Genomic DNA, 11385 nt, shown 5'->3' with positions numbered 1-11385 from the left:
CAGGGGATGCTGTTACAACCTTGTCTATCAGCCAGCTCTGGAGAAGAGTGAAGTGAAATTGCATGTTAAAAACTGTCCACTGCAGCCACGTCTGCTTTTTTTTTTTTTTTTAATCTTTGCCATCGAGCTGTGTGCTGTTTAGTTAACTGGAGGACTGTACACAAGTATGCTTGTGGTATTCGCATGCACAAAAACCTTCATAAACTGACAAACACAGTTACCATAAACACAACATGCTGCACCATGTTGTGGACAGAACAGCACTGCCCTAGTTTAACTATCGATGTCTCTGCAACACAATACATGGAGGATTTTTTTTTCACATTTTGCTCTAATTTCAGAAGGTTCTAGACTCCTTTTATGCATACATGTCAGTTATGCGCTCTTTGATATCTAAGAATCTTTTTTCCTATTCTCACATTAAAACAATACAGATGGCTCAGTTGACACTTTAATTTGCTGCCATGATCCCCCCCCCCCCCCCCCCCCCCCCCCCCCTTGTTCTTTAGATGCTGTGGTTCAGTATGTGTGTGTGTGTTTACTCTGCAGTCAGCAGTGTGAAGGTGTTGCAGGTCTGCATAGCCACCAGAGGGAAGTGTTGTGCTATGGTGGGCTCAACCATGAGGCAAATTTATGGAATGCTGATAAAGTGAAAACTTAAACTGCAACAGAAAAACAAACGCATTCCCTGATTTCTGTGGTCATTCTGTGCAGTACCCGCCTGCCTCTGTCTCACATTCTTCTGCAGCTGCTGGAGCACAGGATGTGCTGCCATTTGCAAAGGCAAGTGAAGTACAATACAGGCTTTACTGGTACCTATACTGACTTCTCATTTTCTTACCGACAGAGTAGAGCTTTGTTTCAGATGACTCGAAAGGAGCCACACACACGTAAGTAACAGAGACCGCCTGACATTAGACTAGACATATCCATCTTGATTTATTGAACAGTCCTCAGAGGCAAAAGTGAAAATAAATAAACCTTCACATGTCCATGGACTGTGAATGTATGTAGAGATGGTCCCATATGTTAACACTGTCAAGAGATCACAGAGTCAGATGATATGCGAGCAGGAAAACAGGCGACTGTGCATGTGTCGTCCCAGGATAACACCCTAACAGAGGCCTGTTTGTTTGATTTTTCACTCAGAGCAGTGTGGTCTTAATCACCCCCTTCTTCAGTCTCTCACAATAACCTTGGCTGCCCTTTGCACTTTGGCCAGTGTCATCTGACAAACAGGGAATTATTATTCTTCAGCTTTAAAGGATGCACAGATTCTGCAGCCAGAGCGGGGTGGAATGATCAGCTGTGCTCGCAGTATCTTATTTAAGGGCCTGTGCAACACACGGTGCTTTATGGACGGTTGAGAGCAGCATTCACTCACTTTGATCATTTCCAACCACGGTTGCTTTGAAAAGACAACAAACCTGAGGGTGGGTGCCACCCTTAGGGCCCACTTTAGCCTCACCCCTGTTTTAGTGATCATGTGGCATTAAGTTAGCAGAGCATCTCATATTATTTCAGTGAGATAATCTGACTAGGGCTGTCATATCAAACTTCACAATTACTATGGTTAAAAAAAAAAAAATCAACATTTGAGACAGAAACAGAATATTTTTAAATGTAAAAAAAATGTAAACACTAATACTATAATTCAAATTCACCTTTAACCTTTGTCAAAATGAATTAGATCAACTCACTTTATTTTATTTCGCTCAGCACGCTCTTTTTAAAAAATCAAGTTTCAAGTGCGATCATGCTTCAAAGACAGCCTCACGCGCTGATGATGACCTTTTTTAGTTCCACGTGGACATAAATGAGAGGCCCACGCACTCCGAAATCAGTGTCACGCTTATACGATTGGTATAAATACTCTACTATTAACTGAATAATTAACTAACGTGGGATTACGCAGGGGATTCAAGTGATTTCCCCTGGCACAACGTCTGTTGTGCCAAAAAAGTGATCGTCTGCCAAAAAGTGATTGCCAGAAAATGATTGCCCATATTTAAACTGTTGTAAATGACTTGCTGACCTATAATCTGTGAAAAATATGTCAAACATATCTCTTGTGAATGATATCAAGTCATTTTGAGTAACAAACAACATTTCTGTCACAAGGTAGAAGCTGCAATCAGTTTTTGGCAGCGACTTTTATATATTCTTTATTTATCAGGGTAAAAACTGCGATTGGCCAGATTTTTAAAGAGATATCTGGCCAAGAGGGCAGCAGAAATCAGAACAAATATGACATTACAATCTATAAAGATATTTTAAGTGACCAAAGAGGACTGCACTTATTATAATGTACGTGCAATAATGCAGAGTCATAAACATATTTGAATAACAGGTCATTTCTTCATTTTATATCTAAGCCCTTCATAAATCCTATTGACTACACTCTATTCACCAATATGAGCAAATACATTACACATAAAAGCACATAGAAACATCAAAAATCACTTTTTGGCACAACACTTCCTACACTTCAGTACATTCACACTCTGAAGGCTGCATCAGGGACTGATTCAGCATCTTGCCCAAATTTAATTTAATATGCAGATTAGAGGAGCCAGGGATCGAACCATCAGCCTTCTAGTTGGTAGACTGCTGCGCTACAATGTGATGTGGGTATTTAACATTTTCATTACCAAATAATATGACTTAATTTCACCTGTAATTGCAAAGGTTTGTCAGTAAATCCAGCTGAAGCGGCACAGTGGGCTTTTTTTGGACGGGCCTGGACCCCCGGGGTGCGTCCACAGCGTGTATTTAGTCTTTGTTTTTTAATATATAACTGTTATTTTCATTTAGGGGGTTTACTAGCACACCGCTTTTATTTTATTGCAATATAAGTTAATATATATTAATTTAATGTAATTTAACTTGAATGAATTTTACGCGCCGTATATTCTGACAGTAAAGCTCATTTATTTTCCCTTCACACTCGCGCATACGTGACCACACACCCCCGGCTCTCGGGGACGTGCGTTTGGCGCACACCCTTCTCTCCTCCCCACGAGCGGAAGTGGCTGGCTCCATTTCTCCTCAGTCCGATAAGAGCAGCTCGAGGAGCTGCAAGCCGAGCAGCACGCGTGCGTTACAGCGCACAGCTTGTTTTTATTTCATTTTTGTATTCGCCCGAAAATAAAAAAAACGGCGACAGCAGCAGAACGTTAAAGGCCCATATTGTCTTTGGACCGAGTTTCACCTAGTTATAAGACACCGTTCCCCCCACCACCAGCACCACCGAGCCGGGGAGAAAACCGTGCGCATTCCTCCACTCAGAGAGACCAACAGACGGGGAACGCGAGCTGGAAGCGGCCTCCTCTCAAGGTGGGCCGGTGAATTCTCCCACACTTGCGGTTTGTCTTTGCAGGAGGCTCGCTGTGGTCGTTTCTGAACCCTCGGTGACCAAAGGCGCGCTATGATACCGTTGCTTTGATGAATAATTTACAGTCTCGAGGTCCGAGGCTCGCGCTGCGACAACCAGATGACCGCTGGCTGCGCCCGACGCCGCCTGGACGGATCCCGATGGTCAGCCGCACGGGTCTGAATTTGGAGGCTTAGAAATAAAGGAGAAGTTTCCAAAAAAAAAAAAAAATCTGTGGAAGCCTGGGTGCTGCTTTGTACCTCTCGGTCCTGTAGTCATGTTGCCGAGCTGGTGGGGGAGGAGAGACCGAGCCCTCCAGCCGACCCAGTATCTTTCCATTTTCGGGTTTATTTTATGAGCTACAACTGAGCACCATCGCACTGTTTTTCTCCACGGAAGCACCAAGATCGTGTGTTGCCACCTTGATGGTTGTATTTTTAAGAAGGACTTTGTCGGTTCTCCAAGAAAACGCCTTACACAGCTGATTTAAGTACTGTGATTTTAGTCATCTCACAACAAGAATAACTTTGTGAATAACTGGCTACCTCCTTGTTTTTTTGTTTTCTGAGTTGATTAGCGCCGTTTTTTTTTTTTTTTTTTAAACTGTTGAATCTACCTCAAATACCATATTAACGTGGACAGATAATTATCTTCTACACACCACAACGGGCCGATGTGTCCCCAAATGAATACCTCAACCTCATCGCTGCGCGTGTTGTAAACTGAGCCTGGTTTCGGTAACGCCGCAGATGGCTTCGTTTCCTGACTCGGACCTGCAGACGTGCCCGCTCTGCAAGGAGCTATGCGGCTCATCTGCTCCCATTTCCTCCAGCTCTTCTACCTCATCATCTTCCTCTCATACCTCGTCCTCCTCCAGCCAGACCAATAAGAGGCTCCACGTCCTGCCTTGCCTGCACGCCTTCTGCAGGCAGTGCCTGGAGGGACAGCGCAGTCCCGGGGACCCGCTGAAGCTGCGGTGCCCCACCTGCGACCAGAAGGTGTCCATCTCAGAGGCCGGGGTGGACTCCCTGCCTTCCTCCAACTTCCTCTTCAGCAACCTGCTGGATGTGGTTGTGAGCTCTGAGGAGCAGATCCAGAACAAGAATGGCCACCACCATCCCCGGGGAGGTCTGGGTGGAGGTTCCTCTGGCTTCAATCACCCATCACGTGGAGGCCTGTTGCGCCCGCACCACCTGGGAGAGCCTCAGTGCAGCTCCTGCGATGAGGAGAACCTGGCTACATCCCACTGCCTCGACTGCCAGGAGTACCTGTGTGACAACTGTGTGCGAGCACACCAGCGGGTGCGGCTCACCAAGGACCACTTCATCGAGCGCCTGGGAGAGATCCACCACCTGAGCAGGGTCAACGCCAACAGCAACGCCAGCCAGCCTGGGATGTCTGTGTCCATCGCCCAGTCCTTGCAGAACAACTTTGCATTGCTGTCCCTATTCCAGGATCGCATGAGCTACTGCCAACAACATGACAGTGAGGTAAGTCCAGCACAGGGGAGCACAAACCAGCAAGTTCTAGAAATGAGTGGGGGCGCTCTCACGGATACTTCTGCTCTTGATTCATTTTTGATGCCTTTCCATCTAAATCTAGTTTTATTCTCACGCGTCCACATGCTCTTATAGTGTAATACCATTATGTGTGTAATATGGAGTCATACTGGGGGCCATATGGCCTTAAGTTCAAAGGGAGCTGAGTGGCTCTTCACCTAGTTCCCTGGAGATGAACAGGCACGTGTGTTAAGCTGGATTTTCTCATACACACACACACACACACACAATCTGTGTGCACACACTCACGCACAGACACACGCAGTCTGGTTAATCTGTACCACACCATCCATTCAGGGCAGACAGAGGCCCCTGGAGTAAGTGCACACATGTTTCTATGACTGTTAGAAGTTTTTGGCATGGGCATATTGTGGAGATCTAGCTTTTCTCTGGTAATGGGAAAGACAAGTTGGAATTCTCTCTTTGTGCAAAATGTGATCTGGGCAGAACTACAAAGGGCCGTAAAACAGGAAAACAGCTTTTTCTTGGTAGAGTTGTATGGTCAGGAAGAATAACAAATAGCACCAGCAGGAGGTCTTGGAATGTCATTTTTGACCCACTTCTGGTTTCTGTTAAGTTGCTGAAAGCTGTCCTCCCCGCACTTTCCAGAATAAACCATCATTTTTGTCCGAGTAGGCCAGCAAACAGATCGGTCAAGTGTGGTCAGCAAATGTGCACCAGTGCAAAAGCTCACCCGGTACATTTACCTGCATTCAAGTAAGTCACTTAATCAAACAGTGTAATTCACTGCAAATGTTAAAGCGGTGTTAACTTTTTCACATAACCAATAACAGACGTGGGTTGCACATCAATCTTTTAAGTTGCAGCAGCATGTGCAGCCTTGTCCCAGCAGTTAAACGCTGCAGACTCTGCAGGATGCCATTCATTGTTAACAGAACCTTGCAATGACTTAAAGGGTCACTGTGTGCCCTGAGAACACGACACTGGGAAGTAAAGAGAGGCCTGACTTCATGAAAAATGTTCTGTTTCATGACCAGACTGTTTTGCTTTGTTCAAATGGTTGTTTAAGTCGACTCAAGTATTTAAAAGAATTTGAGCACCAAAACCTGTGTCTAGAATGACTATTTGGCCAGAAAACAATGCCTACATTTTTTCCCCGCTAGTCTTTTTATTTTGTCATTTATTGCTGATTTTCTTGAAAAGAAGATTTTTATTTAAAAAAACAAAAAACAAAACTGTCCTGTTTTATGTTTTTTTTTTTTTTTTTTTTTTTAACTCACCATGATTCAAGTTTTGAACATTTAATGATGCAGCATTGATGTGAAGCAAGATGAATATCGGCCACTAACATCAGTAAATGTCATTTGCTTGTATTAGTCTACTGGGCCAATATCAGCCAATATATCGGTGCATCCCTAATTATAACCAAGATATTGTAAAAGAACAGAAATGCATGAAGGCCATTGCTGCAAAAATAAATCCTTTGTGCCAAACACACACACCAAAAAAAATCACAAAAAACAAATTTATTTGAAATTTAGGACTTGAAGTTTGGGGTGTGGCTGTTCTCCTGACTCTTATCTGGGCTAATTTGAGTCAGTGATCTGCATGTATTCACTGTCTTTGTGCTGTCGGTGCCTTTTGGAGCATTGCTGTTTGGTTTGTTAATCCCACATAGCGTTTGCTTAGCCCAGTTTAATTTGCAGGAGATGATGAAGGCTCCCTTACTGAGTTTTGGTGCCCCACAGGAAATAAATCCATGACGAGCGGGGGAGAAATAGTGGCTGTCACAGATCGAAAAAAAAAAAAAAACAGTCTGAAAATGCTAACCCTCTGCATTCAAATGCCCCCCCACCCCCCAAAAGATACCTGGAGGGAAAGCTTGTCATTAGTGCTCAGAAACTCCTCAGGGTGTGTTAAGTGCTCAGCCTTAACGGCACACACAAGGCTGAGGCTTGTGAAAGGTAAGAAAGAGAACAAACGGCCTTAATCTTTACGTTTGTAGATGTTGGTAAAGTCGTGTGTGCCTGGGCCACAGTGGATTCAAAGTGAACAGTAGGTGAGTAGACCAGCTTTAATGTAACAGCACAGGTAACAGATCTCGTCTCGAAGTAAAGTTTTTGGTTTAATGAATGTGCTCCCACCGTTAGTGTTACAGAGCACAGCTTACTTTTACATGTTTACTGGCGTAAGTGGGGTTCAGTTACTTGGTGTTCATTAAAACGTGTGGAATTTAAATGCTGCTGAATTAAAAACATAACTCAACTAATCACTAAAGCCCAGTTCAAATTTCCAATTTAGTTTTTTTTTTTTTTTTTTTAACCCCCCCCCCAACCCCCAACCCCCCACCTCCTGTCCACTGCCAGTAAATAGGTGGGCTCAGTTTTCCAGTAAGGGCTTCATTTCCCATTTACTTACTCACAGCTTCAGCCCTGGGGGAGGGAATGACACGGGAGCAGGAGAGTCTTTCTTTACTTACAAACGCAGAGAAAGCTGAGACATTGTCCGTCATCCAGGATTGTGCCCATCGTACCTTAAACTTTCCACAACTGCCTAGTCATTCTGTTGGGGGGGGGGGTTGGTAATTACACATAAATAATAAATCCACATTGTATTTTGGGGTGGGGGTGTCTCCTAAATCCTATATACTAGTCTGTATTACAGCGTATTGGGTCATTCAGAACCCTGCATGAGGAAAAGAAGCCAACATATAGAAATATTTGGAAACATCAGGTAGTGAAAAAAAGATATTTGTAGGTAGTCTGAGGTTGCGCTGCGCTCCTGGCCACTTGGCTCCATATTTTTGTTGCTGCCACAGTTTCTGCCTGGTAGACTTTATATATCTAATATCGGACAATAATATTGTCCTGCCAATAAATTGGTCGGGCTCTACAGATCACTGGCCGTTATCTTTAATTATGATTTCGGTTCAGGTAATTGGCTCTTTGGCTGGATGCCATATTCTCCCTGAAAGTTTATTCGTTTTCAGTTGGTTAACTTTTTGTTTACTTGGTGCTTATCAAACGAATGAAGGCAATCACGAGGAGTTGCAAGGCAGTGAGGCTGGCAAGAGGGTGACGTGATGTAGTGAAAATTTAAATATCTGGCAGCAAAGTATCGATAGGCAATGATATATACTTGCTTATTGATAAATTTCTCACTTCTACTCTCTCTCTCTTCCAGTTACCAATATTTATGGCTTCACTTGTGTATGGTGAGTGGCCTCCCCATATACCCCGTGTGGTCTCATACAGTTCTGGGAGTGGATATTATCCAGTAATGCTTCAACCAAATGTTTATGAACTGGGGTTTCTAATGTGACTGATCCTTTTATAAACTAATTTTTGACAGAGCAATGAGGGTTTTCTGGTTGTCTGCAGACTGTATTCTACTGAGCCTCTCACGCAGGCCCCCAAATATTCATGTATGTCTGGCAGTCAGCTGGCCATCAGCTGTAGGCTCTGTGTGTATTCAGGTGCAACTCTTAACACAAGTCATGAGGTGTTGTGTCCGGCTTTTTGTCTGGAATAGTTCTTCCAGGTTGGCTTGGTGCGCGAGGGCCCTCAGAGTTTTTCTGGGAATTTTTCCATCTGAAGTGTTCAGCAAGCCTACCGTGGCTGCTCTCCCCTCCTAGGGAATCGTTACGGACAATAGTTATGGCTGTAGCGCTTACACAACAGACAGACTTTACTTGTGAAAAGGTGAAAGTCAGAGAAATAAGGAAGTAAGGGTGACATGGCACTCAAAGAATCGTGAAAAAAAGCTCCTGGAGAATTTAGACATGATGGTAAAAGCATTTTATTTTTTTAATTCTTAGTATTTTGAAGCAGAGTTCATCAGATTTGATGGGTGATTGTGTATGCAGCTCTTATGTCTTGGTGACCATTAAAATTAAAGTTGATTTTAGATAATGGTTCAAAATAACTGGGCCGTAAGAGCTTTAAGCTGTTTGCCCAGAGGCACTTCAAGATGGCTGCTAAGAGGCAAGACTTGCTTCCAGAAGGACTTTTGGAAGTTTAATTAATCTTACCAAATAAAATTAAAATAATCACAGTAAAGGGACAAAAAAAAAAAAACATGAGAAAATTGTTGCAGGCAGTGGTTCTGGTTTGGTAAAGCACTGAAAGAAATGATACAGTATGGATGCAGTGCAGTCAGCAGCCTTGTAAAGGTCCAGTGTTAATTGATAACAGCTGATGAAATCATCGGATGACAGTTCATATTTCGACTGTTTGCGCTGGCAGCTGCTGACTTGCAGCAGGAATCCTGTCTGCTTGTACATGGTGCATGATCACGTTTTTTTTTTTCCCAGACTCATGAAGTCTTTTAAGGGAAAAGCAGGGTGGTGTTAGAGACACATGCTGAGTCTCTCACTCATGTTTAACCTCATTAACTGTAATGGAGAAAGAGAGATTTTTACTTCTTTTCTCTCTCTGGAATAATCATCATGTTTATTAGCTCTGGCTTGAGTTTTCTTGCAGTACTCGTCACACATTTGTCTGACTAGTTTACTCTACTGTTAACTGATTTAAGGTCATTTGGGTATAAAAAGCAAGCCAAAGTACAACTTTGATTTGCTTGATTCCCAGCTGGTGGAATTGCCAGTGAGTCAATGGGCAGTAAAGGAAGCTGGCTGTGTAGTATGAGATGTGATGGACCAGCATATGTGACAAGACCCAGTCGGCACTTTTCAGGGTTCTGCATTGGAGCCTGACTGATACAGAGTTTTCCCTGGAAAATTTAAGTAAAAGTAAAACATGACTGTTTAACACTAACAATAACCAGGGTGTTGTCTTGGGATGAGGTTTTGAAGCAGCTGCTTAAAGCCCTGCTTTTCCATTATGTTACTGCATCAGGTCATTTACATCCACTTTTTCCTGTCGTATGGTGTGCAACTGGCAAGTGCTGCAGCATGCTGCTTATTTATACAGGAGAAGGAAGGAATAAAAATTGCCAAAAAAAAAAAAAAATTTTTTTCCACCATCTTCTCTTATCAAGAAGATGGTGGAGAAACATGATTTAGGTAACAAGCTGTGGCGATCCAAAGGCAGAGGTCGTTTGGACTGAGCAGAGTTTTGTCCCAGAGAGCACAAAGCCTTATGGGACTTTTAATGTTCTACTTAGCAGTCATGTCGTTTTGGACCCTTGATTATCTTCTTTTTCTTCGTGGCTTTGGCTTTCTGTGACTTGATTCTCTTCCTCAGCATGAAATATAACTTTGCATCTCAAATGGCTCTTGATGCACCACATTCACTTTCCAGGGAGTTTTCAGGTGTGGTTTCAGCACTGGCATCACAGCTTTATGGAAGATGAATACTTAAGGAATGTTGTCCAAATTTAAAGTGAGTATGGTCTTTGTTTTGTTTTTATTATGTTTTTGTGGAACATTTGACAGAAGAATGAATTTGTTGGTCTATTTGATCAGCATAAATGCCCCTTGCTTCTAATCTGGAGTGCAAACAGTGTCCCACGCTGTGTGTGTGAAGTAGAAATGGAAAATTGGATTACATCAAGGGGTGCCCTCTGCTTGCTGTGGTGTCACCCTCCAATACACAAATACTTATGGATCCCAGTCTGAGAGAGGGATAATGGTATGATAATCCTACAAAATGTCACTCTGTGCTTCAGATTAAATTGTCGCCACCATAGCTGTGTGGGTGGTTGTACACGTGCGAGGCTTTTCAACAACACGCTCCCATCTAGTCTTGATATGGTGTGAGTGGGGGTTACTGGAGCAGCCTGGGACCAGACATAAAGTGGTTGCTGGGCAGTGAGTACCTGAAATGTGTGGTGCTATAAAGATGAGGCGAAGTTGAACTAATCGGCTCGACGGCCTGCCGATGCTCTTGTATCTCCTCGGAGCGTTAGGAAGTCGAGGAATGTTTGCCGTGTGTTTCCACAGTTCATCTTTTATTTGTAAAACTTTACTGCACTATTATCATGTTCCGAAGAGGAAGGCTATCACTTAAAACGCACGCCCGCTCGGCTGTGTGATCCTGAGTTTTACTCCCCCCCTCTCTGGAACTCACCAGCACAGAATGTTTGTAAGGAAACCTAACCCAACACCGACGCTGATACAAGGCCAGAGGAATTCCTGTAACTTGAGTTTATACCTCCTGGGTTCCCATTCTCCCCTCTCACACACACACACACATACACACACTGGGTATTTCCTCCGTCGACTCCTGCCTTTCTCATCAACACTCTGTTCTGTGTCAGAGACAGTGGACATTATAGATGCAGAAAGTCTCCTCGGTGTGATTTAGCAGCTGTTGCTGCTGGGCAGCGAGTGATTACGTTTCATCGCTCCTCGAAGTATCTGTGCGAGTGTGTGGCAGCGGCATTTTCTTCTCCAAGAGCATCTCCCATCTGTAGGTAGTTATCCTCTGAAGAGGATTTTAGTGTTTTTGTGTGTGCGCGTGTTTCCACACAGCCAACAGAGCTGGATTATATGAAGTTGGACTTCCAGGGTTTTAATGTGCAACATGTGCC

The 11385-nt window shown here is 43.6% G+C and overlaps 1 protein-coding gene across 1 annotated transcript in view; it reads left to right on the top strand.

The window, feature by feature from the left end:
* Positions 1 to 3227: 3227 nt before the first annotated feature.
* Positions 3228 to 11385, top strand: part of trim71 (tripartite motif containing 71, E3 ubiquitin protein ligase) — a 31486-nt gene continuing 23328 nt past the window's right edge. The window contains exon 1 of the mRNA XM_030741856.1: positions 3228 to 4863. Coding sequence (XP_030597716.1) covers positions 4123 to 4863 — 741 coding nt within the window. The 5' untranslated portion in view covers positions 3228 to 4122. The remainder of the gene's footprint in view (positions 4864 to 11385) is intronic.

Source organism: Archocentrus centrarchus, chromosome 11 (assembly GCF_007364275.1).
Source record: "Archocentrus centrarchus isolate MPI-CPG fArcCen1 chromosome 11, fArcCen1, whole genome shotgun sequence".
In the NCBI taxonomy this organism is placed as follows: domain Eukaryota; kingdom Metazoa; phylum Chordata; class Actinopteri; order Cichliformes; family Cichlidae; genus Archocentrus; species Archocentrus centrarchus.
This window is presented reverse-complemented; position numbering and strand designations above follow the sequence as displayed.